Consider the following 22214-nt stretch of genomic DNA (forward strand, 5'->3'; position numbering starts at 1 on the left):
CGTGCGGTGCCCGGTGGCCATATGGAGGCTGTGCTGTGTTTCGTCCCGCCGCCGCCGCCCCCTTTTCGACACAGATTGTATTATATTATATTATCAAAACCCGGGTAGCCGACAGCCAAATGCCTGGCCGAGAAGGAGCGTGACAGGAGGGGCGGCCTGGCGCAAAACCACCGAACCTGGGTTCGGTTTTTCTGCGCCCCACGCCGGGGAGAAAGCGTGGACACGGCTGGGGGAAGGGGAGGGCAATTGGAGACATCTCTTTTTTTCTATCCCCTTGTCCTGGGCCTGAATAAGTCTATGGCTACGGCGGGAGGACAGACCGGACAAAACCCTCGGTAGAGCTTATCTGTGAGAGTGAGAGAGGGTAAGAGAGAGAGGGCCACTTAATTATCCTTCGAGGGCACAGCACACACCAGTACACGCCAGCTTGATGAATCCCCCTCCCTCTCAACAACCACCCTTCTCCCCGGTTTGTCCGTGAGAGTGTGAAGTTGCAGCGGCACAGACAAGACATCATCATCTCGTCCGATTGAGGACCCCTCCCCTCCCCCCCACACCCCGGCCGTCTCTCTCCCCGAAGGCACGCTCCGCTTATGCAAGGAGCTAGGTCCCCTTGCTGCCACCTGCTCCCCCTTTTCCTGCGCAAAGATGGAAAACAAATCGTGCTCTCTTTTTTGGCCCGTGCTGTTTCAAAACATCCGTGCTCATTGAGCCGGGATCAAGAGCTACCCATGAACTACCCGTGTCACCCTCAAGGGGAGTTTATTTATGGGCAAGATAGTGTGAAAAAGCAGCAATTTTGCCTCCCTCCCGGGATTAAATCCCTCCAATTGATTTTTTCTCCCTGTGCCCCTTCAAATAAGCTGCACTGTGCATGTACAACGACGGCAAACCCAAAGCCAGAAAAACATGGGATGAGGGTTCAGCAGGTCTTTCGGAGAAGGAGGGGGTTGGTTGTTGCGTGTGCTGTTGTGAGGCGGGGGTGGGATGGCGAGGAGGGGCGGGAAAGCGGGGAGAGAGAAGCAAACAAGGGGGGGATGGGGGAGCAGGGGGGCGGAGGGACAGGGACCAGGCCAGGCGGGTTCTGTGTGCGTGTGTGGGAAGCTGGGACCATTGGGGGAGGTGGATGGTCGCCGTGCATACCCTACTGTGTTAGGTGGTTAATGGTGGCTTTCTATTTCGGAGTAATACCTTTCTTGGTAAGCGAATTCGTGATGATTGCCTGTCCTGTTGTTGGTTGTTGTCGCGGCGGAGTTGGAGGTTGGGGGTTGAGGGATGAGGGATGGAAGATAGGAGAAGAGGCAAAGCATAAAGTTTGTCGTCATTGTTGAACAATGGGAGCAATTAGGTAGCGGCCGCACTGTAGTCAGCTGTTAGCTTGTTAGCTTATTTGGATGGATGGATGGATGGATGTCTGAGAGGGGCACCGTCGTTCCCGGATCTTCTGCGCTACTGCGTAACGGCAGCGCAAGCTTTGCATGAACCGCTGTGGCTGTCTGCACGGGGTGCAGGACCAGTGCCAGTGGTGGCAGAGACCGCGGCGCAGAAACCCACGACCTTGCATGTCTTAGCACGCGGCGGTATACCCACATCCCCAGATCACGGATCGTACATGTCTGCACGGCGTGCTGCAAGTGAGGTTAGTTGGACGACTGCCATATTTCCTTTTCCTTCCCACAACGCCCCCTTCAACGGCGCCGGCGCAAACACAATAAGAACTCCACAGTCTGGCGGAAAGGACCGGGAGAATTCCAAAGGACCACTTCTCCCGGCCAGGTCGTGCGAAGCGAGCAGAGACGCCCGCCGAGGCAACACTGGAAGCACGAGAGCGGCGCATTGGCTCGGAGTCGCTATAGCCGGGGGGTTAATGGGGGTAACATGGATTCCATGGCATGCATGGAGGGAAACGGGAAACGGGAAACGGCAAGGCATGAGAAACACCGGCAGTGTCAGTGCTAGTTAATGTCGACGTCGATCATAGCGCACAGTCCCCAGAACCCTGTGGTTCGAGACCAACGGGAAACCCCTCAGATCTCGGGCCTCAAGGTGACGAGGTCGAGTTTGACGCTTCGCAAAAGGGAAACGGAGGGTGCCGTCGAGTCCCTTCCAGTGGGCGGGCCCCCAAAATGCCCTCAGCGATGTGACGCTGAAAGGTCTCACAGAGCCACTGCTATTGCCACTACCACCACGGAGAAACCCGTCGCTTGGTCGCACAATGAAATCTTTCTCTTGGGCCTCGTTCTCGTCCGCCGAGAGCACAAACTCGGTAACGTTATGGTGAGAGTGAGATATGGGACCCCTGGATACGAGAGGGCGAAGGAAGGCTTTGCCTCCTCGGTTCCAGCAAACAAACATTGATGCTTGGAAGAAAAGGGGGATCTGTGGGCAAACACCCAATGCGAAGGCTGGTTCTATGAAATGCATTGTTTTTGGGGAATTGGTGATTGACAAGCAAAATTCAGGCAGAAGTGGACTGTGCCTCAACCTCATGTGACTTCGCGCCAGTGCCCGCGCAGGAACGTGAGACGGTTGCACGGTGGCCACACGCGAGTCGTGCACTTCCAACCGCGTGGTGGAGTGAGTGGTTGCCGCTCCTACCATTTGAGGTCTTTGTTGGGTTTGTAAAAATGACTCGGCAAAAGTTGCAAAATTCGATCAAGATGGAATTTCGGTTATGAGAATATCATTAATCGTAATATTTTCCCACGATGCCACCACCAACACCAAACCTACCACCACCGGCAAAGTCACGATACAGTCGCAGTTTCGATCCATGGAATTCGATATCAACAGGCCATCAGCGTGCCGAAACCAGCGGACCCCAAGGATGGCGTGAATCACGGAATCTAAAAATGAATAGCCAGTTCCGCGGCGGGAACTCGGGCGGTCCGCGCATGTCGGACACGGTTGGCGTCGGGTCCGAAGACTTTGACGACCGTCTGGGCATGTTCCTACCGAAGAAGGTCCGGGCCCGCGCCGTGAGCTGTTTTGCCGACATGCTGCGCAAACCGGGATCCATGCGGGCCCCATCGCGGCCCTCCTCTTCGTCTTCCGTCTCCCATCGCCCCTCTCCATCCCTAGAAATAGGGCTGGGAGACGCGGGAGACAACAAAATCGACGCTGGGTTAGCCGCCGAGGAGAAACCGATTTCTTGCTCACGGGGGCTAGGGACGAGGCGAGTGAGGAGGATAACTTGAGGCGGACCCAGGAGCCCAAGATCTTCGATGGTCTGGTCATCTACGTCAACGGCAGCACCCACCCGCTCGTGTCCGACATCAAGCTCAAGCGTCTGGTGTCCGAGCATGGGGCGCGCATGTCGCTCCACCTCGGTCGCCGCCAGGTTACCCACGTTATCCTGGGAAAGCCGTCCGGCCCGAACGGAGGTGCCGGCGGTGGGTTGGCGGGCGGCAAGTTGGAGAGGGAGATCCGGCGGGTTGGCGGTTGCGGCATCAAGTTTGTCGGTGTCGAATGGTGAGTTTGCATGATACGCCCACCCTCTCTTCTCCCGCTTCTTTGTCCCCTTCGGCGACCCCGTATGTCTCGGATCGCATGGATACTGTGCAGAACCAGCTGGTTGACTGACCACGATACGCTCAACCAGGGTATTGGAAAGCATCAAAGCCGGCAAGCGACTTCCCGAGGCGCGGTTCGCCAATCTCAAAATCGCCGCTCGGCGCCAGCAGAGTGTTCTCGGAGCCTTCTCGAAAGGCCGACGGGAGCACGCTGCAGCTAGCCGCCAACCCCCCTGGAAGCTAACACACCGCCCCTTACTACACGTCTGCTTTTCTTTCTCTCTTCACTTCTCCCAGCTCCCCTTGTTTTTCGGATCGCCATGACTATGGTCGGGACGTGGGACAAGGCTATCGTGTAAGGGGGCTGTCTTGTTTGCTACGGCCACGTTTAACTGCAGCATATATTGCCTTGCATAGGAGCCCACGTCTGGATAGGCTTGCTGGGTTTGGGTCACACGATGAAACGGGGCGCTTGACGGGTATTTGCATCACGATGTCGCATTTGCATTTGCACTCTACATTTGGGGGGTCAGACAGACAGGCGCTAGGAATGGCTTGCATAACTTGTGTTTCTCAGAGTTCAAGATCCGCCGTGTCTCAAACTGCTGGTTGGTTGGGCGTTTGTTTACTTTGGCTTTTGTGTTCTCGTGGGCGATTCTGAGAGGAATTGCCCCTTGGCTTCAGTCCCCCTGGACTCTCCCACGTCGACAGCAAGTAGGGTAGCTGAACGGATGTCGACACATGTTGGATTGCCAATGGAGGGATCGCATACCCTCTGGGACTGACACCCGCCGTGTTCAATGCCCCTTGACCGATAGCGCATCTCACACGACCGAGCTTGCCTCGTCAATGCTATCTCTGTCTCGGCTTTAGACGCCGGTGTTCTTTTCCAGCCTGTCCATGCTTGCCCAGACGAACCCAGAACGTTCGAGTCGGTGCAATCCTTCTCTGCAGGGCGTCGTCGGACAATTTCCCTCCCCGGCCGCTCGGCCACTCCCTGTCAGCACACGACTCTCGGGTCTCACGCACGCCATTGCACCCGCACTATCGAGATGGGTCTAGGCAGTCGTGCTTGTGCTGCGTTACATCCCGCCGCCTTTCCCTCACCCTCTCCTTCCTCCCTCCCCATCCACCACCGGCGGCCGGGACCCTATTCCTGGGGCCGCTCGTTCTCCCAACCTCGCCCCTTTTCCCGCCTCGTCCCACCCGAGCATCCATCGTGCCATCTCCAGTCAATCGCTGAACGACATCCTCACCTCCCAGACCCTAGCTAGCCTCCCACGCCACCGCCAATCACTGCCCCTTCTCTCACCATATACCTCTATCTCAAACTGGACTATCTCCCACCGCGTGTCACAACGGCGCCGACACCGAACGGGAATACTGGGGGGAAGTCGACAGACAGACAGACAGACAGATCAATAGATAGATACATAGACCGCCGTCGTACCTTTACCCGCCGCCCGCCGCCAAGCCTCGTGATGGACTGGCTTGTCCTCCCTAGATCAGTCTGCCGCCCCCCCCCCCCCCCAAGCACGCCCGTCTACTGTGTGGGGGGGTTTTGTCTGGCTAGCTAGCTAGCTAGTGAGAAAGCCTGGGTTGCAAGCGCATCATCTAGCGTCCGATCCGCTTCCCTGTACATACCCTACCCTGTGCGTGCTCTCCTCCGTTGTCGGTATGGCATGCATGGTGGTTGGGCATGGTGAAGGGGGAAGGGGGAGGGGGGGGGTCATCTGCGTAGTCATTCGCTTGTGGTTTATATAAGCTGTGTGTTTGGTTGGGTGATTTCGCTGCGTTAATGTTGGTGTTGGTCAGCGTCGTGTTGTGTCTAACCGTTGGGCCCCAACAGCCCGTCTCGCATCTCAACGGCTTAGCGGGTGGCATTTGCGTCTGAAGGAAGGATGTAGGTGCTATGCAAACGTTATGGCGGCCAGGCTTCCTTGGGGGAGCTGGTTTCTCCGTCCGGTGGCAAACCAACGGCGTATTTGCCGGTCAATATCAGAGTGAACACATCCCCTTCCGCTCTACCCTGCAGAAGATACGGGCAAGGGCCCCAATCTGGAGATAGGCAGCATGGCATCTGCCATGCATCGTCGTTTGGTGTGGTGACATAATCACCTAACAATCACTGAGGTCGAGTCATCAAACACTCTCGGACGGCAATGTGTATACAGACCGATGATAGCCCTTTCACGATGAGATACTTCAAGTCCAAACGAGATGGCCGATGAGCCTAATTGCACATAATATAGAGGGATGGAGTTACTAGTAAAATTCCGAGCCAAGCTAGAGCTGCGATATTTAGCTATTTCCTTTTCCCGGCGTAAGTGCTAGAGTAGAGTGTAAAGTATATATATATGTTGGTATAGCAGATGATTCCTTGTTGCTCAGAAAGTGAAATCCAGGGTGAAGCAAATCCAACATCCATTAGGGGCATCAAACCAGAGAACATCCAAAAAATGGATAATAACAACGGGGTAGGCACATTCTTGCTGGGACCCTTCAAAAGCATCAACCCTCTTTATTCGTACAGCACCTCATCTACAACTAAGTCAAGGGTGCAGCCATCCAGACACCACGGGCAGCAACAAACCCGGGATTCGGTTCACGCACTTACGAAATCGACTCTGAATATAATCCTACATCCCTAATACTCTGCTCGTTCCTATTAATATCATAGCAGAAAAGCAGCACAGAGTCGACTCTTGTTGTGGTTAAGAAGTACCCTCCCGAAACTCCCACCGCGAACTGTCTTGTAACCAAGAACCATCCCACACCACCATTCAAACAAACCGCCACTACCTGCCCCTGGCCTGCTTCCTTCAAACCTTCAAACCCCAACGCACCCCTCAAAGCTTCGCTCTCCCCTCCACCGCGCCATGCCTCCCACTCTTGCCCAACCCCTCAAAATACCCCCTCACCGCCTCCCTCGCCACCCCCACGACGGCGACATCCTCCACCGTCGACGGCACGGCCACCTCGCGGTCAAACTCGCCATGCACGCCATTCTCGAGCAGCTCCCTGAGCACGCGGCGCAGCGTCTTGCCCGAGCGCGTCTTGGGGATCATGCCCTTGCCGCGGATCATGCCGCCTAGGCTGGCGATGGGGCCGACTTGGGAGCGCACGAGTTTCTGGATCTCGGCGAAGAGTTGGGTGTCGGTGCCGGTGCCGGTGCCTTCAGATGGGGAGGTGGTGGTGACGACGAAGGCAAAGGGCATCTGGCCCTTGAGGGCGTCTGGGATGCCGACGACGCAGGCTTCGGTGACGAGCGGGTGGGAGGTGATGGCTTGCTCGAGGGCGCCGGTGCTGAGGCGGTGGGCGGCGACGTTGATTATGTCGTCTATGTTTGTGTTGGTGAGTGGGAGTCGTTAGGTTGATATGGTAGGAGGATGGGGGCTTACCTGTTCGCGCCATGATGTGGATGTAGCCCCTCTCGTCAATCCACCCGGCGTCACCGGTGTCGATCCATTTGCCATCGAACCGCTTCAAGTAGCCCTTGTAGAACCTCTCTTCGTCTTCCCAGAGTGTACGGAAGGCGGTGGGAGCAAGGGGGAGAGCCAGGACGATGTTGCCCATCTTGCCGCGCTTGATCTCGCGGCCTTCGTCGTCAACAACCCTGTAGCTGGTTAGTAACGGATATTGATAAATATGAGCCAGCGGAGGAGCCTACCTCACGTCAAATCCGGGCATCGCCTTGCCTGCGCTCCCGGGCTTGATGTCCAGGGGCGGCTGTTTTTCTTTCATGCCCGTCTGCCGGCACTTGCCAGCATAAGGCACCAGCGCAATGCCAGAAATTGGCGAGCCGGACTCTGACGACCACCAATTGTCGACTACGTCGGCGTTATCGGCCGCGTATCTCTTGAGCAAACCCTGATACATGGTGATAATGGCCGGCTCTGATCGCTCACCGGCGAGGAATAGAGCTTTGAGACTCTTCAGCCCACCGCGCTCTCCGATGCGCGTGAAGTGCGAGTTGTCTGGATCATCCTTGCGGATGGCGCGCAGGGCAGTTGGCGCCGTAAACATGGTGTTGATCTTGTACTCCTCAACTAGGCGCCAAAAAGCGGAGGCGTCGGGAGTACCGACGGGCTTGCCCTCGTAGAGAACCGTGGAGGCGCCAGTGAGGAGAGGCCCGTAGAGCGTGTAGCTATGGGATACTACCCAGCCAATGTCGCTGAAACAGCCCATCTAATAATGTCAGCGGTAAACCACACGGTCAATTTCATGGAGATAGCTTACCACATCGCCTGGCCCATGAATGCCAAACAAATAGGAGATAGTCAGGTGAAGACCAACCGCATGGCCACCGGCCTCTCTCAGCACACCCTTCGGCAGACCAGTTGTGCCGCTAGTATAGATGATGTAGATAGGGTCCGTTGACTTGACAGGCACACACTCGGCCCTCTTATTACGGGCTCTGGCGCTTTTTACTAGGTGCTGCCACTTTCTCTCGCCCTCCAATTTGCGGGTAGGGCGCCAAAGAAGCTGTTCACGTTGCCTATTTATAGTTAGACAGTGGCGCAAAGAACAACATCTGGGGTACCTGCCAGATAATAGTCTTGGATGGTTTCCAGGGCGAGATGCGGACAGCTTCCTCGATGAAGTCGCGGTACGGAATGGGTGGCTTGTTGCCGTCAATGCCACATGAAGCCGTGAGGATGGCAACAGGTCGTGATGCCTCGATGCGTTGGGCGAGTGCACCAGCAGCAAATCCTCCAAATACGACTGCATGGATAGCACCCAGGCGGTTGATGGCAAGAATGCCGATCAGAGCCGCGGGGATCATAGGCACTGAACGCGTCAGTCTCGGGCTTACAACATGACAGGCGGAAGAGGCGTACTGTAGACAAGCACGACATCTCCCTTTTTGACCCCCTCCTCCCGCAGGGCGGCGGCAAAGACCTCGACCTCATCTAGTAGCTGGTTGTACGTGATGCGCTGTTTCGTGTTGGTAACGGGGCTGTCGTAGAGAATGGCCGGGACATCGCCGCGACCAGCAAGGACGTGTCGGTCAACACAGTTGTAGCATGTTGATATCTCACCGTCCGGGAACCACTCCCAATGGCCATGCGTGTCACCCGTTGTGAGAGTCTTGGTTGTCCGACGAAGGGCGGATGAGGGTTTCTTGTGCCAGTATAGTTGCTCAGCCTGATGACCCCAGAAACTCTCAGGATCGTTGAGAGAACGATGGTGCGCTAGGTCCTGGGGGTGGTCCATGAATGCAAACTCTCTGTGCACTTGAGATCAGGCGGTCAGACGGTGCGTGGGTGAGTGTTGCTGTCACTTAGATGGCATGTGGTAATGTGATTGTGACTAGAAGATACACGTAACTAACAAGCAAACACGTATAAAGGACGAACGTTGCTCGCGGTTTCTCTACCCGAACTTTATAATTCCTCTTGTCGGCACGTCAGCATCGGCAATCGCCCAGACGGATACTCGCTCGGGTTGTCATTGCAACCGTGGCGATCCCCGTAACGTTCCGTTACCCCGGCCTTTGGGGTTAGTTGGGCCTGGGGTTCGGCCTGGGCCCCGGGGGATCGGCGCTTTGATGGGGGCGATTGGCTGCCTGTGTTGTGTTGTGTTGCCGAATCGGTTCTCGGAAAGGTGGAATCCAATGCTTCCATCTACTTTCTTGCCTGTGCTGTAGATGTCAACCTGAGCTGGATCGGAGAATTTTTTTGGCCTTGTTAATTTTCATAAAGTGTGCGGAGGAGAGGAGGCTGGATCGCAACTGCCCGGGATAGTTAAAAGAAAGCTGCCCTGTTGGCAGGTGCTTCGGTTGCCCCTGCTATTTCCAGAAAGAATGCTACGTGCTGGCATTGAGGTTGGGGTCTTGGTTTCACGGCTACTAAAGTCACCTAATATTCTCAATTTGGCTCAAGAGTTGTTGCTCGAGGAGCGAGCGCCCTTCTTAACTATGGATGACACTCGACGCCGCTCGACTTCCCGAGCAAGACAAACCCAGACAGATGACTAAATCCCGGGTTTTGCGAAACCGCTCCCTTCATTCTGACATCAGCGCTCAACTAACGTTAAAAGAGTGAAGGTTTCAAGGCAGTTCATCATCATGGAAAGTACCAAAGACTAGAAGGAAGAAGCCGTCGCCACGCGCTCTGGTCAATTTCGCTTACAACACAGCGCCGGCCGTGCCCCCAGATTTCAGGGGAAGACACTCAGGACTGAGTTCAAGGCACATTGGATACACGAGGTTGAGTGATTTCAAAACAAACAATGAATTGAATCATGGCGCTACGCAAACACGAGACTGGTGGCTGCTGTGAAAGTTGTCCCCAGAAACGGCTGCTCCCGAAACAGCGTGTGGAATGCTCAAAGCTCTGCTCTGGGCCGTCCCGGGCTCCCGGGCGGGAAAGAACAAGCTTGGACAGAGCTGTCAACCACTGCTGTCCTTCTCAAATATTTGACCAACCAGAGCCACATTGACTACGATGTCATGGAAAACAGAGCAAGCACAACAGCAAGGTGATCACCAAGGTTGGAGAGTACTACGAACAAAACATTAAGCGTCTTCACAAAAGAAAAATAGCCGTCGATGTACATCGAGAACGAATCCCGACAAAATGATAAGAGGTTGAAAAGTGTCGGTATTTGCCAAAGAGGAACACAATTCAGAGAAGCCGTCCACACTTCAGCAGGAGCGCAGCGAAAAAGCGCCGCAGCGACTCCTAACCGAGAGCAGAGAATCGATACAGGAACCCATCCGCCAAACCGGAGAGAGCATCCTGTCAACATCCACCATCCAACACTACCATCCAACCAACAACCCAACCCCATCTCGGCGTCCCCATCTTCCCCCATCATGAGCAATCAACAATTAACTCTCGACATCAGACCCCTGCTCAAAAGAGAAGGAGCTTAGAGCACGAAAGCAGCCAGACCGAGGACACCCGCAAGGGCGCCACCGGAGAAGACAACAGCGCGGCCGGCACCGGCAGTCTCAATGGGCGGGGAGGTGGCGGTGGTGGTGGGGACCGGGACGGGGGGGAGAGAGACGGTGCCGACCCGGGGTGGAGACAGCCGGGGGAGCGGCCGAGGTGCTGTTGTGGTAGGCGGGGGGGCTGGGGTTGGGTGGGTTAGTTTTGTTATTGTTTTTTTTTCTTGGGAGGGAAAAGGGGCAGGCATACCAGTTGTTGCAGACGACCGAGGAGATGGTGGTCACGGGCACCTTGATGGTGCAGGGGCAGTCGGAGATGGTGAGAGTGGTGGCCTCGGTGACGGTGTAGGTGTTCTCGCCGTGGGTGATGGTGGTGGGGCCGGGGCAGTAGGTGGTGACGGCGGTGACGACCTCGGTGGTGTAGACGACGGTCTCGTTCTTGAAGGCCATGGCGCCAGCGGCGAGGGCGAGGACGGCAGCGAACTTCATTTTGACGGATTTGTTCGGGGGTATTAAATTATGTACTCGACGAGTATTTTCCGTTTGGAGGTTGTCGTAGAGGCTTGAAAGCACGAATGCTTTTAGGCGTTGGATTAACGAATGGAATTGACTAAAAAGTCGGGTTGCGTAGAGAGCGTGTGGGTGAGGAGAGGAAGGAAACGGATGCAAGGATGCACGAGCGGAACTGGTGTTTTTAAAAGACCTCAGCAGGTGAGCCACCGGCCGACCAGACCAGCACCCCCCAAAGCACACGGCAACCGGCGAGATGGCATCCTGGTCAACTCGCGCCGGTTGCCGCCCCCTTGTCCCCGGCGCGGCCATCCAATTTTGCTGATGCTTCCATCCGAAAATGGTCAAATCACAGCTGCTGCAGGGATGAGAGAAGGGGAGGGTGGGCCGAGGTGACAGCGTGCCAGCCAACAGGAGCGGTCTGCTCGCCATGCCCAGAAGACCGACAATTTCCTGGCTCGGTGGTTACAGGGATCACGGAGGATCTCGAAGACAACGTTGTGTGTCTCCGCCATTTGGTGCATCTCCTCCTCCTCTTCTCCTGAATCAGTCGGGCCACCTCGGATATCTACCATTCAATTATAAATCGGTGACCTACAGAGAATGCATTATTTGATACACAATATCTCTCTTTGAAGCTCAATGGAAAAGTATGGGTCGTGGAACTGGCTGGTCCAGTGACCTCTGCGGTGTTTGTGAGCGAAAAATAGCAAGACTGCATGCAACCCTAGCCGCGTACCTGCATCTGCCCTGGCGTGTGCCTGGCCACCAACGGTTGGGTCGCTCCGCATGCAAGGTACGCGCCAAACTGGGCTCATTTCCACGATTGCCTAGACCGGGCTTCCAGGCCCGTGAGCACGGCAAATTGCCCAAAAGGAGGTCAACCGAGCAGGCGTCTGTTCGCTATCAACCATTCCATCATTCCATCGGTCGATTAGTTTGTAGACCAACCAGCAAACAGCGGTCGCTACATCCCGTCACAACCAATTGCGAGTCTGGTCCGGTGGTAACGAGCACGCTCTTGTGTAGCTGAGCTCGCATCGGTGGAGTATTATGCCTCGTATCGATTCAATTCATCTCCCATGTGCCAGCGCATTGCTGTTCGGTTAATCACTCTCTTCCAAGCATGGAATCGATTGCCTCAATATCTGCAAGCCACCGGGGTCACCCAAATCATTCGGGGCCTCTCCCCAAATCCTCCTTGATGTAATCTCTCTGGACAGAGCAACGAGTTAGTTATTTGCGGTTTGCTTGAGATTCGCGTGCCGTCTGATCTTAGACCGTTCACCCCTTGACCGAATCCCTCGCTTCTGGGCCCAGGCCTGCCGATCGTTAGTAGATCCCCGACTTGCCGAGTCCAGATCGGGCAATTCCCAAAGCCTGGGAGATGTTGCGATCTGATCGGATTTGCCGACGACTTTGCGGAGAGCTCGAGCCTTGGCTTCATAGGACCGACGACGACCAGAATATAGAGACACTTTGTAGTCCCGAATTACAAGTAGAACTAGAACAGCCTCACATAGGTAGATGGCTACATAGCCCCCTAAAGATACCCTAGTTGGCAGCGTGCCGAAGCTACCGAGGCTTCGTGAACCGCGAGTTTGACGTCGTGCGCAGCAGATGGGAATGGCATCATTATCGATAAAATAAAGATACGAGGCACAATAACCAATGCAAAGCTGTAACTTTTAGAATAAAAAATATGAATCGTCGAGTCAAAAGTCCGCGACATCCGATGACCACGCCGCCGTGCACGCTTCCACCCTCTGCCCAGAGTCCGAAAACCGGGCCCGGGCGCTCCGGGTTTTGGCCGGCCGGACCGGATAACGTCATCGCATCCCTCGGCTTGCGCCGCCCTGCATTCGTCTGAACCCCACCATTCCAACATCTCCCCGACCCGCCCTCCGTCTCAACTTTTTGCAAGCCAGATTGAAACTTATTTAATGGTCTGACTCCAAAACTAGCAACACCACTGCACACCCCCCCAAGAACACTACCAACACAATGGCCTCCGTCATGAAAGCCATCGGTGCGTCGCGTTTCCCCCCCTCCACCACACCTACCCTCTAGATAGCCCCTCCCACCACCACCAAACACTCACCAACCCACCAAAACCAGACATCCAAAACGGCTCCGGCCCCGCGACCTCCCTCTTCCTCAACCCCTCCACCCCCCTCCCCACCCCCGCCCCCGGCCAAGCCCTCATCAAAATCCACGCCTTCGGCCTCAACCGCATGGACCTAATCCAGCGCGAAGGCCACTACCCGCTTCCGCCGCAAGCCCCCTCCACCCTCGGCGTCGAATTCAGCGGCACCATCGCCTCGCTGGGACCTCTCCTCCCATCTTCACCCTCACCCACCCCCACGGCAGAAGGAGCAGGGAAAGAGGAGTTCCAACCCGGCGACGCGGTCTTTGGGCTCGCCTACGGCGGCGCGTACGCCGAGTACGTCGCCGTGTCGACGCGGATGCTGCTGCGCAAGCCGGCGCACCTGTCGTGGGAGGCGGCGGCGGGGATTCCCGGAGACGTGGATCACGGCGACGCAGGCGCTGCATTTTGTGCTGGGGGGCGTGGATAGTGTGGAGGGTGAGGGTGGCGGGGACAGGAAAAAGAAGAAGAGTGTGCTGTGGCATGCGGGCGCGTCCGGGGTTTCGATCGCGGGCATTCAGTTATCGCGGTTGGCGGGCGCGAGCGAGGTGTTTGCGACGGTGGGGACGGATGCGAAGTGTCGGTTTGTGGAGAGGGAGTTGGGGGCGGATTTGGCGGTGAATTATAAGGAGAGGGATTGGGTGAAGGAGATATTGGAGAGGACTGGGGGGAGGGGGGTGGATTTGGTGGTAGATTTTGTGGGGGGGGAATACTTCCAGAAGAACCTGGATGTGGTGGCCAGGGATGGGCGGATTTGCATGCTGGGCTTGATGGGCGGTGCGGTGGCTGAGAATGTGAACATCGGGAAGTTGCTCTACAAGAGGGCTCAGGTCGAAGAGGAGCACCCTGCGAGCCGGGACGAGAGTACCAGGGGAGGTGAGAGATAAGCTGGAGGAGTATTTGCCCAAGTTCGAGAGCGGTGAGCTCAAGGTGCTGATCGATACCGTCTTGCCATGGGAGGACATTGTCAAGGCGCACCAGCTGCTGGAGGAGAACAAGACCATGGGCAAGATCATCTGCACCATTTCGTAAACATTTAGAAAGAACAAACAATAAACAAGACATGATACCCGTCTGCCCACAGAACCCCCAACCGGAACGCCTGAGTGATGCTAGCTCGTTTAATGCTCGTTGATCCATTTCAGCATCTGATCAAACGCCGTGACCTGCGCAGACTTGATGTTGGCGTCCTGATAATCTCCCACAACGGCGAAGCCTGTTTCTCATTAGCGGAGTCCTCCCACACGAGATGGATATGCACTCACCATGCGGTACCCCTGGGTAAACCTGCACCTCGTGCTCGACTCCATTCTCACTCATGTACTCCTCTCCCGCAATCCTCACCTCGTCCGGAAACATCGGGTCGTTCTCCACACAAACCACACTTAGCGGCGCCTTTAACCCGGTAAAGTCAGACTTCGACACCAGCGTCGCATGCGCCAACGCGCCTGCCTTGATCTGCGGCGGGATGGTCGCCGGCTGGTTCGCCTCCTCATCCCCCTGTTGCCCCTGCCCCGGGCCCTTTCCGCCGCGCTCCGCAGCCAGCAACAAAATATACCTCGCCCCGAAACAGTACCCCACCGCGTAGACCCCTCCGCCGTGCGAGACGGCGTCGGCGAACTCGTCCCGCGCGCCCTCGAGTACCCGCTCCAGGATCGGCATCACCTTCTCCTCGGTGTGGCGCGCCAGCCACATGTCAATCAGGAAGCTCTTGGCCGTCTCGACGGCCTTGATCTTGAAGGTGTCGAGGAAGGAACCCGTCGAGGACTCGGCGGCAACCTCGGCGGCCGCGGTGCTGTTGGGCGCCGGGTCGCCCCCGAACAGGTCCGGCATGACGACCACGTACCCTTCGGTCGCGAAGCGGTCCGCCTGGATCTGGTTATTGATGCTGTGCAGGCCGGTGCCACCCGTTAGGAGGAGTAGTAATCGGGAGGGTGTGTGCGGGTAGTCGGCGGGCTTGGAGATGTAGACCTGCACGAAAGGGTGTTAGTTGAGCCTGGGATGGTGGGGTGGGCTAAAGGGGGACTGACGTCGACATCGTTCAGCTTGGTGATCTCCCCCGTGGAAGACTGGCCAGCGGGAGTTGGGCGATTAGATGTGCAGTGATCGCTCAAGGTCGGGTTTGCGGGGGCGGGAGCAGGGGCAGCGGGAGCAGCAGTAGCAGCAGGAGACTCATCGCTGGGAGAGGGTGTGTTGGTTTCCTGTGCATCGCTCTCGGGAGCTCTAGTCGCCAACTCGGTGTCCGTCATGGTGGAATTGGTTTGGAAAGGGAAGGAATTGCGGTAGGTTGAGTCGTTAGAAATGGAGATCAAAGAAGAGGGATTGCGCAATGTGGTGAAGTTGGACGGGATCAAGATGACGACGTTAGGAGGTCCCCAAACCTGGGAACCTCGAAGGCCAACTGGAAGCTGTGCCTCGTATCAAAGAGCAGCCCCTCAGGGAGCCCCGAACCCCACCAATATAAGGGTTAGGGTTGATCAAGTCTCAGAACCGTTGCTTGGCGGTTTGTCGTTTTTTGGTTGCTACTGAGAGCCTTCTTGCACATCGAGAAAAAAGACTGGGTAAATAAGGGAAAGCTCATATAACTAGTGATTTGGAAATTCAACTTTTGAACAATTCGAATTCACCTCCTGCTTTTCGCGGTATGCTTATTTCCCATTGAGTCTATAGGGCTGGCTCATAGAGACATCGACGTCGGGGTTAGACTTGACCACCCCGTAACGAACTCCTATTGACATTGAATGGCAAACGCGAGGGCCCATGGCACCGTTGCTTCATGTTTCAGGAGCTTCAGCTCCCTGGCGCGTCATTGCGCATAAAATTTGTTGTGGTGGGGGTTGTGAAGCAGGGGGCCGCGAAAACGGGCATTCTTGTTCTGCACCGAGCGCGGCTCCGAGTCGCGTCGCGCCCACTTTACGCGTAGCGCGTCTGGCCCAAAATGAACTAAAGGACTTGCTCCCTGGCTTCCCCTTTCAGCACTCATTTCCACCATCCACAACTTTGAGACTTGTACTTTCCACATCTTGCACCACAACTGCATCCTGGAAACCACCAATTGAACCATTGTACCTTCCAATACACCAATAATTCTATAAAAAAAGCAAGCACAATGCCTGGTGTACTCACCCGCAAGACGCGCACTCCGCGCGGCAAGCTGGCTTCGACCACCTCGACGGCAACTGCTACCAAATTCACCAAGGTCTCGAAGCAACAAGAGTCTGGGAAAGAAGCACGCACTACCACACCCTTCACAACGCGGAGCGCCAATATCGAGATTGTCCTGACATCAAGAAAGAGGAAGGACCATGACGATGTCGAGTCTACATCGAAAAAGGCCCGGCGGGTATTCGAGTCCGAATCAAGAATCCCGGAATCATCCATCGCGCCTGCCACTCCCATCTCAAAGAAGCGCAAGAGCGTAAGGTTCTCAGAACCCGAAGCCGTCCCGAGCACGCCGAGTCGCGCAGCACCTACCCCTTCATCAAACCGAAAGCGTCAACGCGAATCAGATGAAACCAGCCAAGCCGAGGAACTACTCGAGCGTCTCAACATACAATCATCGCCGGTCGTCAAGCGGAGCAAAACAACAGTTCACCGTCGCGCTCCCAGAAATGACTTCGACCTGCCTAAGGAGCTCCTCGATCTCCTGGATCTGCATTCGGCCTTCCTCAAGACGCTCAGCTTGCAGCCAGACAGCACATCAGCGTCACCCATTGATCTGAACACCCTCTATACGGATGTGACGCGGGCCTGGGGCAAGCGGCATGTCGGCCTCGTGGATATTCAACGGTGCGTCGGCGTGCTCGCCTGGACACCAGTCAAGAGCGACAGCGCGGCACCCAGAGCCCCCTATTTCCTGACCGACTATGGGCGCGACAAGATCTGCATTGAATTTTACCCCGGCGCCGAGCGCAACCCGCTGCACCAGCACAAGCTCAAGATGGACTTCGAAGCCAACCTGCGCACCCTCTGGCTAAGCCGGCGCGACGACATCCCCGCCACCATCTTCATCGGCACCCTCCCCAAGGCCGCGCTCAAGCCGTGCGCGTTGAGCATTCTGGCCCCCAAGACCCAAACAACGCTTGACGCCTTCAAGCAGAGCATCACCGAGCAAAAGCAAAAAGACCAAGCTGCCAAAGCGGCCCTCCTTTCCCAAACCACTCCCCCGGGAGGAGCAGGAGGACAAGCCCCCAAACTCTCCCTCCTCGACCGCATCCGCCTCAAGGAGACGCTCATGGCGCAATCGCCCAGCACGGAGCTCAGCGCGGCCGAGGTGCAGCGGCGCAGCGCCCTGCAGCGCGCGGCGGACGTGGCGGCCGTCGTCGGCATGCTGTGCAAGGCGACGGTGGCCGCGGGGTCGGGCCAGGTGCGCGTGTCCTTCACCATGGCGGCGCTCATGGGCCGGCTCAAGGACTCGATGCGCACGCCTGTCTCCCAGGAGGACGGCATGGTCTGCGTGCGGCTGCTGGCGACGGAGGTGGCGCCGCAGTGGCTGCGCGTGGTCAAGATTGGGGGGAGGGAGAACGTGATTTGCATGATGGGGTTGCAGCCGACGAAGGCGGAGGTGGAGGAGCGGGTGAAGGTTCTGTTGGGATTGGGTTTTATATATTAATGGGCGGTGGGCGTTTGTGTTTGGATGATGTTCTGTATGGATTATTGGGTGATGGATCATGGGTTGGTCTGGGCTGGGTCGTTGGCTGGCTGACTGTGTTTGGTTTTACTGGCGTTATTGGGTGGTTGGGGGTCATGGCGGGAATGGTGCTGAAGCATAGCTAGCATTGGTTTTCTGTTTGTTTTCCACGCGGGGCTCAGGATCACACACGATAGGGGCAACATAGTTATACGAAGACAGAAGGTTAATTTTACCTCGCAAGACGTGTCTATCTGCTCCGCCGTGCTGTGTAACGCCGCCATCGTGAAGCAAATGGCCCAGTCCTCGCTAAATTCATCCCAGTCACGCAAAAAAAACACACTTCTCGTGCTGCCCGACCGTCATCCATCATACAGCAGCAGCTGTGTTTTCCCGCGAGGCCGGGAACCAAATTGGCGGCGCATGGAGCGCTCGTCAATTCTATCCCCTAGCCTCGCGAACCCGACCCCAGAACCCTATCACCCATCCAACCCAGTCATCGCAAGGAAAGAAAGAAGAGAGTCCCAGGTATTGCATGCAAGAGGGAAAAAAGAGAACACCGAATAAGAAAAGAGAAACCCCAGTTTATTTCTTAGCCTTGCGCTCAAACTTGGGCTTGCCGATGTCGGAGCCGCGCAGCTTGACGTTGAGCACGCGCTCCATGGCGGCGAGCACCTTCTGGTCCGGGGTGGCGTCGCCGCGCTCGAAGCTGGCGACGATGGTGGGCGTCGTGTTGCACTTGGTGGCCAGCTCCTTCTGCGTCAGGCCCTTGTTGCCGTTGGCCTGCTCGAACTCGGCCCGCGCCTTCTGGATCGCCTTGCCCACCTCCACCCCGACCGTCTTGGGCTTGACGATGTCGTCCGACCGGTCCACCATGGTCAGCCGCTGCCCCTCGACGCCGCTGGACTGTTGGTTGTTAGTCTTTTTGTCGTGGCCTCGGTAGGAGGAGGTGCTGCTGCTGCTGCTGCTGCTGCTGCTACGTACCGCATTGCCTGTGGCAAACTTCTTCTCCGTGGTGATGGCGGCACCCGTCCGCCGCGCTGCGTTGAGAGCCGACTGACCGCGCACGACCGTCTCGCGGGCGGCGCCACCGCCGCGGCTGACGTTCTTGCCGATCTTGACGGTCTCAGTGTCCCACGCAGACATCTTGACGGTATTTGTAGGAGTGTTGTGGTGGTGGGTTTCGGGTTGGGGGGGGTTGTGGAACGAGGACAGATAAGCCGGGCGGGTTGGTTGGGTATGGAAACGATAAAGAAATGGGCAAGTTCGTTTGCTTGCGTTTGTTCTTTATATACTGCAGGCGATGGCAAAAAAAAAAAAAAAACGGCCGGGCCGATGGCTGGGTTGTTCCCTTTGGAGGCGTTGTTGTTCAAGTACAGTGTGCTCCTACGGTGAGGCGGCCTGGGCGGGGATTTAAGCGGGTAGGTTCTTCGTTGGCGGAAGCTGATGGGCGGCTATCGAACTGGCAGTGACTCGAGCGGCGAAGGTGTGAAGCGCGCCACATTGGGGCTGTGGGGATTTCCAGGTCAGGAACCAGGATTACGCAGGGATGAGCCAGGCTGGCAGTGCAGCATTCATGGGACAAAAATCCATACAGAAAACACACGGCCCGCTGAGTGTGTTTTCTGGTCAACTAACATGGCGACTTGAATCTGGAGCAAACAGACTCGGAACAGAAGATTCACTTTATCAGACTTGGAACAGCCATCATGTGCTACGAATCGATAACCTATGATGAATCGGACTTGATTCGCAATGTCTTTTATTCTCGTTCAATTCCAATTTTCCAACCCTCCAGATCCCCCAATTCCGCAATTCCCATGGAAATCCCGTCCCCCATAATCAACCATGGCCGCTGTCTCGGCAACCCCCTGGGGGGCCATCATCGTGGCCTTCTCTTGTACCGCTTTTTCGGATTTAAACAATGCGGTCCTAGCGGCCTTCTCCCTAATCGTCCGGGAAAAACGCTTGTTTGCTGATTTTCCTGGTCCCGTGCCTCCCCGAGAGGCTCTCATGAAGGCCCTCGGCATCCTAATTTTCGCCTTCCTCCTCCTTCAGTTGCTACGGATGAGGAAGACAAATTCCGAGGCGCCGCGCTGGAATGGGTTCGGCAAGGTCCTTCTGTTTCCGTGTTCTACTATTCACTCACGGTTCTTTCCCAAAAAACACTCCTTCTCTTACCCGTACCTCCTAGTGGGCATCCCCGTGGGGTTCGAGGGCAACGCAGGGGGTATGGTCTCGGTCAAAGCTAAGGGCAAACCGGGACTATTTTCTATTACGCCATGGGCAGGTTGGTTTACCGTTGATGCTGGCGACCACTTGGAACGCGGCAAGTCTGAATTAGGCCTACGTGGAAAATTGGATGAGTACCTCCAAACTCAGGTAAACCCTAGGGCCTACTAAACAAACAAGAATTGCCAATGCTAACATCACTAGGACGTCAATCCGTCAACCTACCCTCATGCGTATTTGATCACCGCTCCGCGGTTTCTGGGTTACCAGTTCAACCCAGTGTGCTTCTGGTACCTATACGATGCAGACAAGCGTCTGGCAGCGATGATCATAGAGTTCAACAACACATTCAGCGAACGGCGCATGTACTTCTTGACGGCAGATCACAGTCCAGCAGTCAAGAGCAAGCGCTCTCCACACCACAACACACACCCACCCACCTTCAAAGAATGGCCCAAAGATTTCCACGTCTCCCCCTTCAGCTCGCTGAAGGGCTCCTACACCCTCACCGCATCCGACCCCCTACACCACCCACCCACATCCACACTCGACACCACCACCACCACCACCACCGCACCCCTCACCACAACCCTCACGCTCCTCTCCTCCCAATCCCACCCCAAACTCACCGCCACCCTCACCTCCACCACCGCCCCCCTCCACCCCTCAGCCATGACCCCCACCCAAAAGCGCCGCTTCCTCCTCTCCTGGTGGTACGTCGGCCTACTGACCTTCCCGCGCATCCTCGCGCAAGCCGCCGTGCTCCACTTCCGGCACAAGCTGCCCGTTTATACGCGGCCGGAGCCGCGGAGGGGCACGCTCAGCCGCCCCGCGACGCGCGCGGAGCGCCAGCTGGAGTGCGTGTTTCGGTGGTATTTGGCGAGGTGTGTAGAGGTGGAGGGGGGGGAGAGGGTGGGGCGGTTGGTGGTGCGGTATACGGCGGCGGGGGTTTGGGGGGGTGATGGTGATGCGTGCGTGTTTCGCTCGCCTGAGGCGGTGGCGGCGGTGGAGGCGGGGGAGCGGGTGGATGAGTTGGTGTTGACGGTGTTGACGCCGGCGTTTTATGCGCGGTTTGCGGCGCGTTATACGGGCTCGCTCAATGCGCTGGTGAGGGAGGCTTGTGCGGGTGGCACGCTGTGGGTGTCGCGGCCCGATTTGCTCGCGCGGTTGATTCCGGCCGAAGAGAACACGGCGCCGCTGGGGCTTTGTGAGGTGTTAGGTCTGGACGGAACGGGCCAACCGGGAAAGCGATTGCTTCGTGGGACGACTTCTCTTTCAGGGCGCTGCAGAACTTGCGTGGTGGGAAGGGGTATAGCTTGTCGGATCTGGATACATATGTCCTGGAGTGTGAGAGTCAGCAGGAGCGGGATAGCTATTGGGACCATGTGTGGAGGTTGATTTTGGCGGAGATGCTTCCGTTTTGGAGCATGGCTTTGCTGGGGCTCGTTTGGTTCATGGCGAAGGTGGGTTTTGTGCTGTTGTCCGTTCGGGTTATCATATGGCCTATCACATGGGTTATAAAGAGGCGGCGGTGACGGGGTCTGTGTATCAGTTGCCGTGGGGTATTATTGGGTAACCTATCTACCTACCGAGCTACCTTCATGTAGTATACCTATTTTCTCCAGAGACATGAATCTATTTTGTTGATAGATTCACCATATGATCACCATTATGGACTGTCCGTAACCCTGTGCCACAAAACTAAGACACCCCCCTGTACATATCTGATTTTATTCCAAATATTGAAACCAAACACTCGGGTTTGGAGTGAGAAAAGGCTCGGCGGCGGAAACTCGGAGTATCCATGGGTTCGTCGTTGGATCAGGGAGATTATCGGAGTTTCGTGTCTCGGCCCCGCAGAATCCTCCCGACTTCCCATGTTGGGGAAGCGAAGATTGGGTTTGCAACAATCGCCGGCCGAACCGCACATGCCAGCCTGATGAACCAGGCATGGCCGCATCAGGGGAATTCCAAATACTCGACAGGAAGCGACACCACAGCGAGTCGGACCGGGGCAGGAGGGGCAGGTCTGTGGGGTTGTGACAAATAAGCTGCCCCGCGGCGGGGCTGATCACATCGCACACGCTGCAGGCGTTCCCAAGCCCGAAGCTCTGTGCAGCTCTGTGCAGCTCCTGCAGCCCTTGCAGCTCTATTTCTAGCATTCTATAGGCTGCCAGTCCTTGGTTTGATCTTCCAAAGGCCGATAGCTACCGGACTATTCCATGCTGCAATCGAACTCAGAAGAACACGACGAATTGATTGCCCCCCTCGAAACGAACAGCTGTGCTG

At 56.5% G+C, this 22214-nt stretch overlaps 8 protein-coding genes across 8 annotated transcripts; 4 read left to right on the forward strand and 4 right to left on the reverse strand.

Annotated features, from left to right (window-relative positions):
• Positions 1-2852: 2852 nt before the first annotated feature.
• On the forward strand, positions 2853-3475 carry CHGG_00579 (uncharacterized protein; the record flags this gene model as incomplete). The annotated part of the gene is made up of 2 exons (XM_001219799.1): positions 2853-3046; positions 3130-3475. 2 exons carry the CDS (start codon positions 2853-2855, stop codon positions 3473-3475), a joined length of 540 nt encoding a protein of 179 aa, XP_001219800.1.
• A 2886-nt stretch (positions 3476-6361) lies between these two features.
• CHGG_00580 (uncharacterized protein) lies at positions 6362-8729 on the reverse strand (the record flags this gene model as incomplete). The annotated part of the gene is made up of 6 exons (XM_001219800.1): positions 6362-6852; positions 6914-7128; positions 7183-7700; positions 7752-7997; positions 8056-8303; positions 8354-8729. 6 exons carry the CDS (start codon positions 8727-8729, stop codon positions 6362-6364), a joined length of 2094 nt encoding a protein of 697 aa, XP_001219801.1.
• A 1741-nt stretch (positions 8730-10470) lies between these two features.
• CHGG_00581 (uncharacterized protein) lies at positions 10471-10896 on the reverse strand (the record flags this gene model as incomplete). Its single annotated transcript, XM_001219801.1, has 2 exons — positions 10471-10591; positions 10658-10896. The coding sequence occupies 2 exons, from the start codon at positions 10894-10896 to the stop codon at positions 10471-10473; spliced, it is 360 nt and encodes a 119-aa protein (XP_001219802.1).
• Positions 10897-12921: 2025 nt separating this feature from the next.
• CHGG_00582 (uncharacterized protein) lies at positions 12922-14095 on the forward strand (the record flags this gene model as incomplete). Its single annotated transcript, XM_001219802.1, has 4 exons — positions 12922-12946; positions 13036-13360; positions 13494-13840; positions 13947-14095. 4 exons carry the CDS (start codon positions 12922-12924, stop codon positions 14093-14095), a joined length of 846 nt encoding a protein of 281 aa, XP_001219803.1.
• A 120-nt stretch (positions 14096-14215) lies between these two features.
• On the reverse strand, positions 14216-15312 carry CHGG_00583 (uncharacterized protein; the record flags this gene model as incomplete). The annotated part of the gene is made up of 2 exons (XM_001219803.1): positions 14216-15034; positions 15094-15312. 2 exons carry the CDS (start codon positions 15310-15312, stop codon positions 14216-14218), a joined length of 1038 nt encoding a protein of 345 aa, XP_001219804.1.
• An 860-nt stretch (positions 15313-16172) lies between these two features.
• CHGG_00584 (uncharacterized protein) lies at positions 16173-17675 on the forward strand (the record flags this gene model as incomplete). Its single annotated transcript, XM_001219804.1, has 1 exon — positions 16173-17675. One exon carries the CDS (start codon positions 16173-16175, stop codon positions 17673-17675), a length of 1503 nt encoding a protein of 500 aa, XP_001219805.1.
• Positions 17676-18278: 603 nt separating this feature from the next.
• On the reverse strand, positions 18279-18839 carry CHGG_00585 (uncharacterized protein; the record flags this gene model as incomplete). Its single annotated transcript, XM_001219805.1, has 2 exons — positions 18279-18599; positions 18678-18839. 2 exons carry the CDS (start codon positions 18837-18839, stop codon positions 18279-18281), a joined length of 483 nt encoding a protein of 160 aa, XP_001219806.1.
• A 702-nt stretch (positions 18840-19541) lies between these two features.
• CHGG_00586 (uncharacterized protein) lies at positions 19542-21323 on the forward strand (the record flags this gene model as incomplete). The annotated part of the gene is made up of 2 exons (XM_001219806.1): positions 19542-20075; positions 20130-21323. The coding sequence occupies 2 exons, from the start codon at positions 19542-19544 to the stop codon at positions 21321-21323; spliced, it is 1728 nt and encodes a 575-aa protein (XP_001219807.1).
• Between the last annotated feature and the right edge of the window lie 891 nt (positions 21324-22214).

This window comes from Chaetomium globosum, genomic scaffold (assembly GCF_000143365.1).
Source record: "Chaetomium globosum CBS 148.51 scaffold_1 genomic scaffold, whole genome shotgun sequence".
In the NCBI taxonomy this organism is placed as follows: Eukaryota; Fungi; Ascomycota; class Sordariomycetes; order Sordariales; family Chaetomiaceae; genus Chaetomium; species Chaetomium globosum.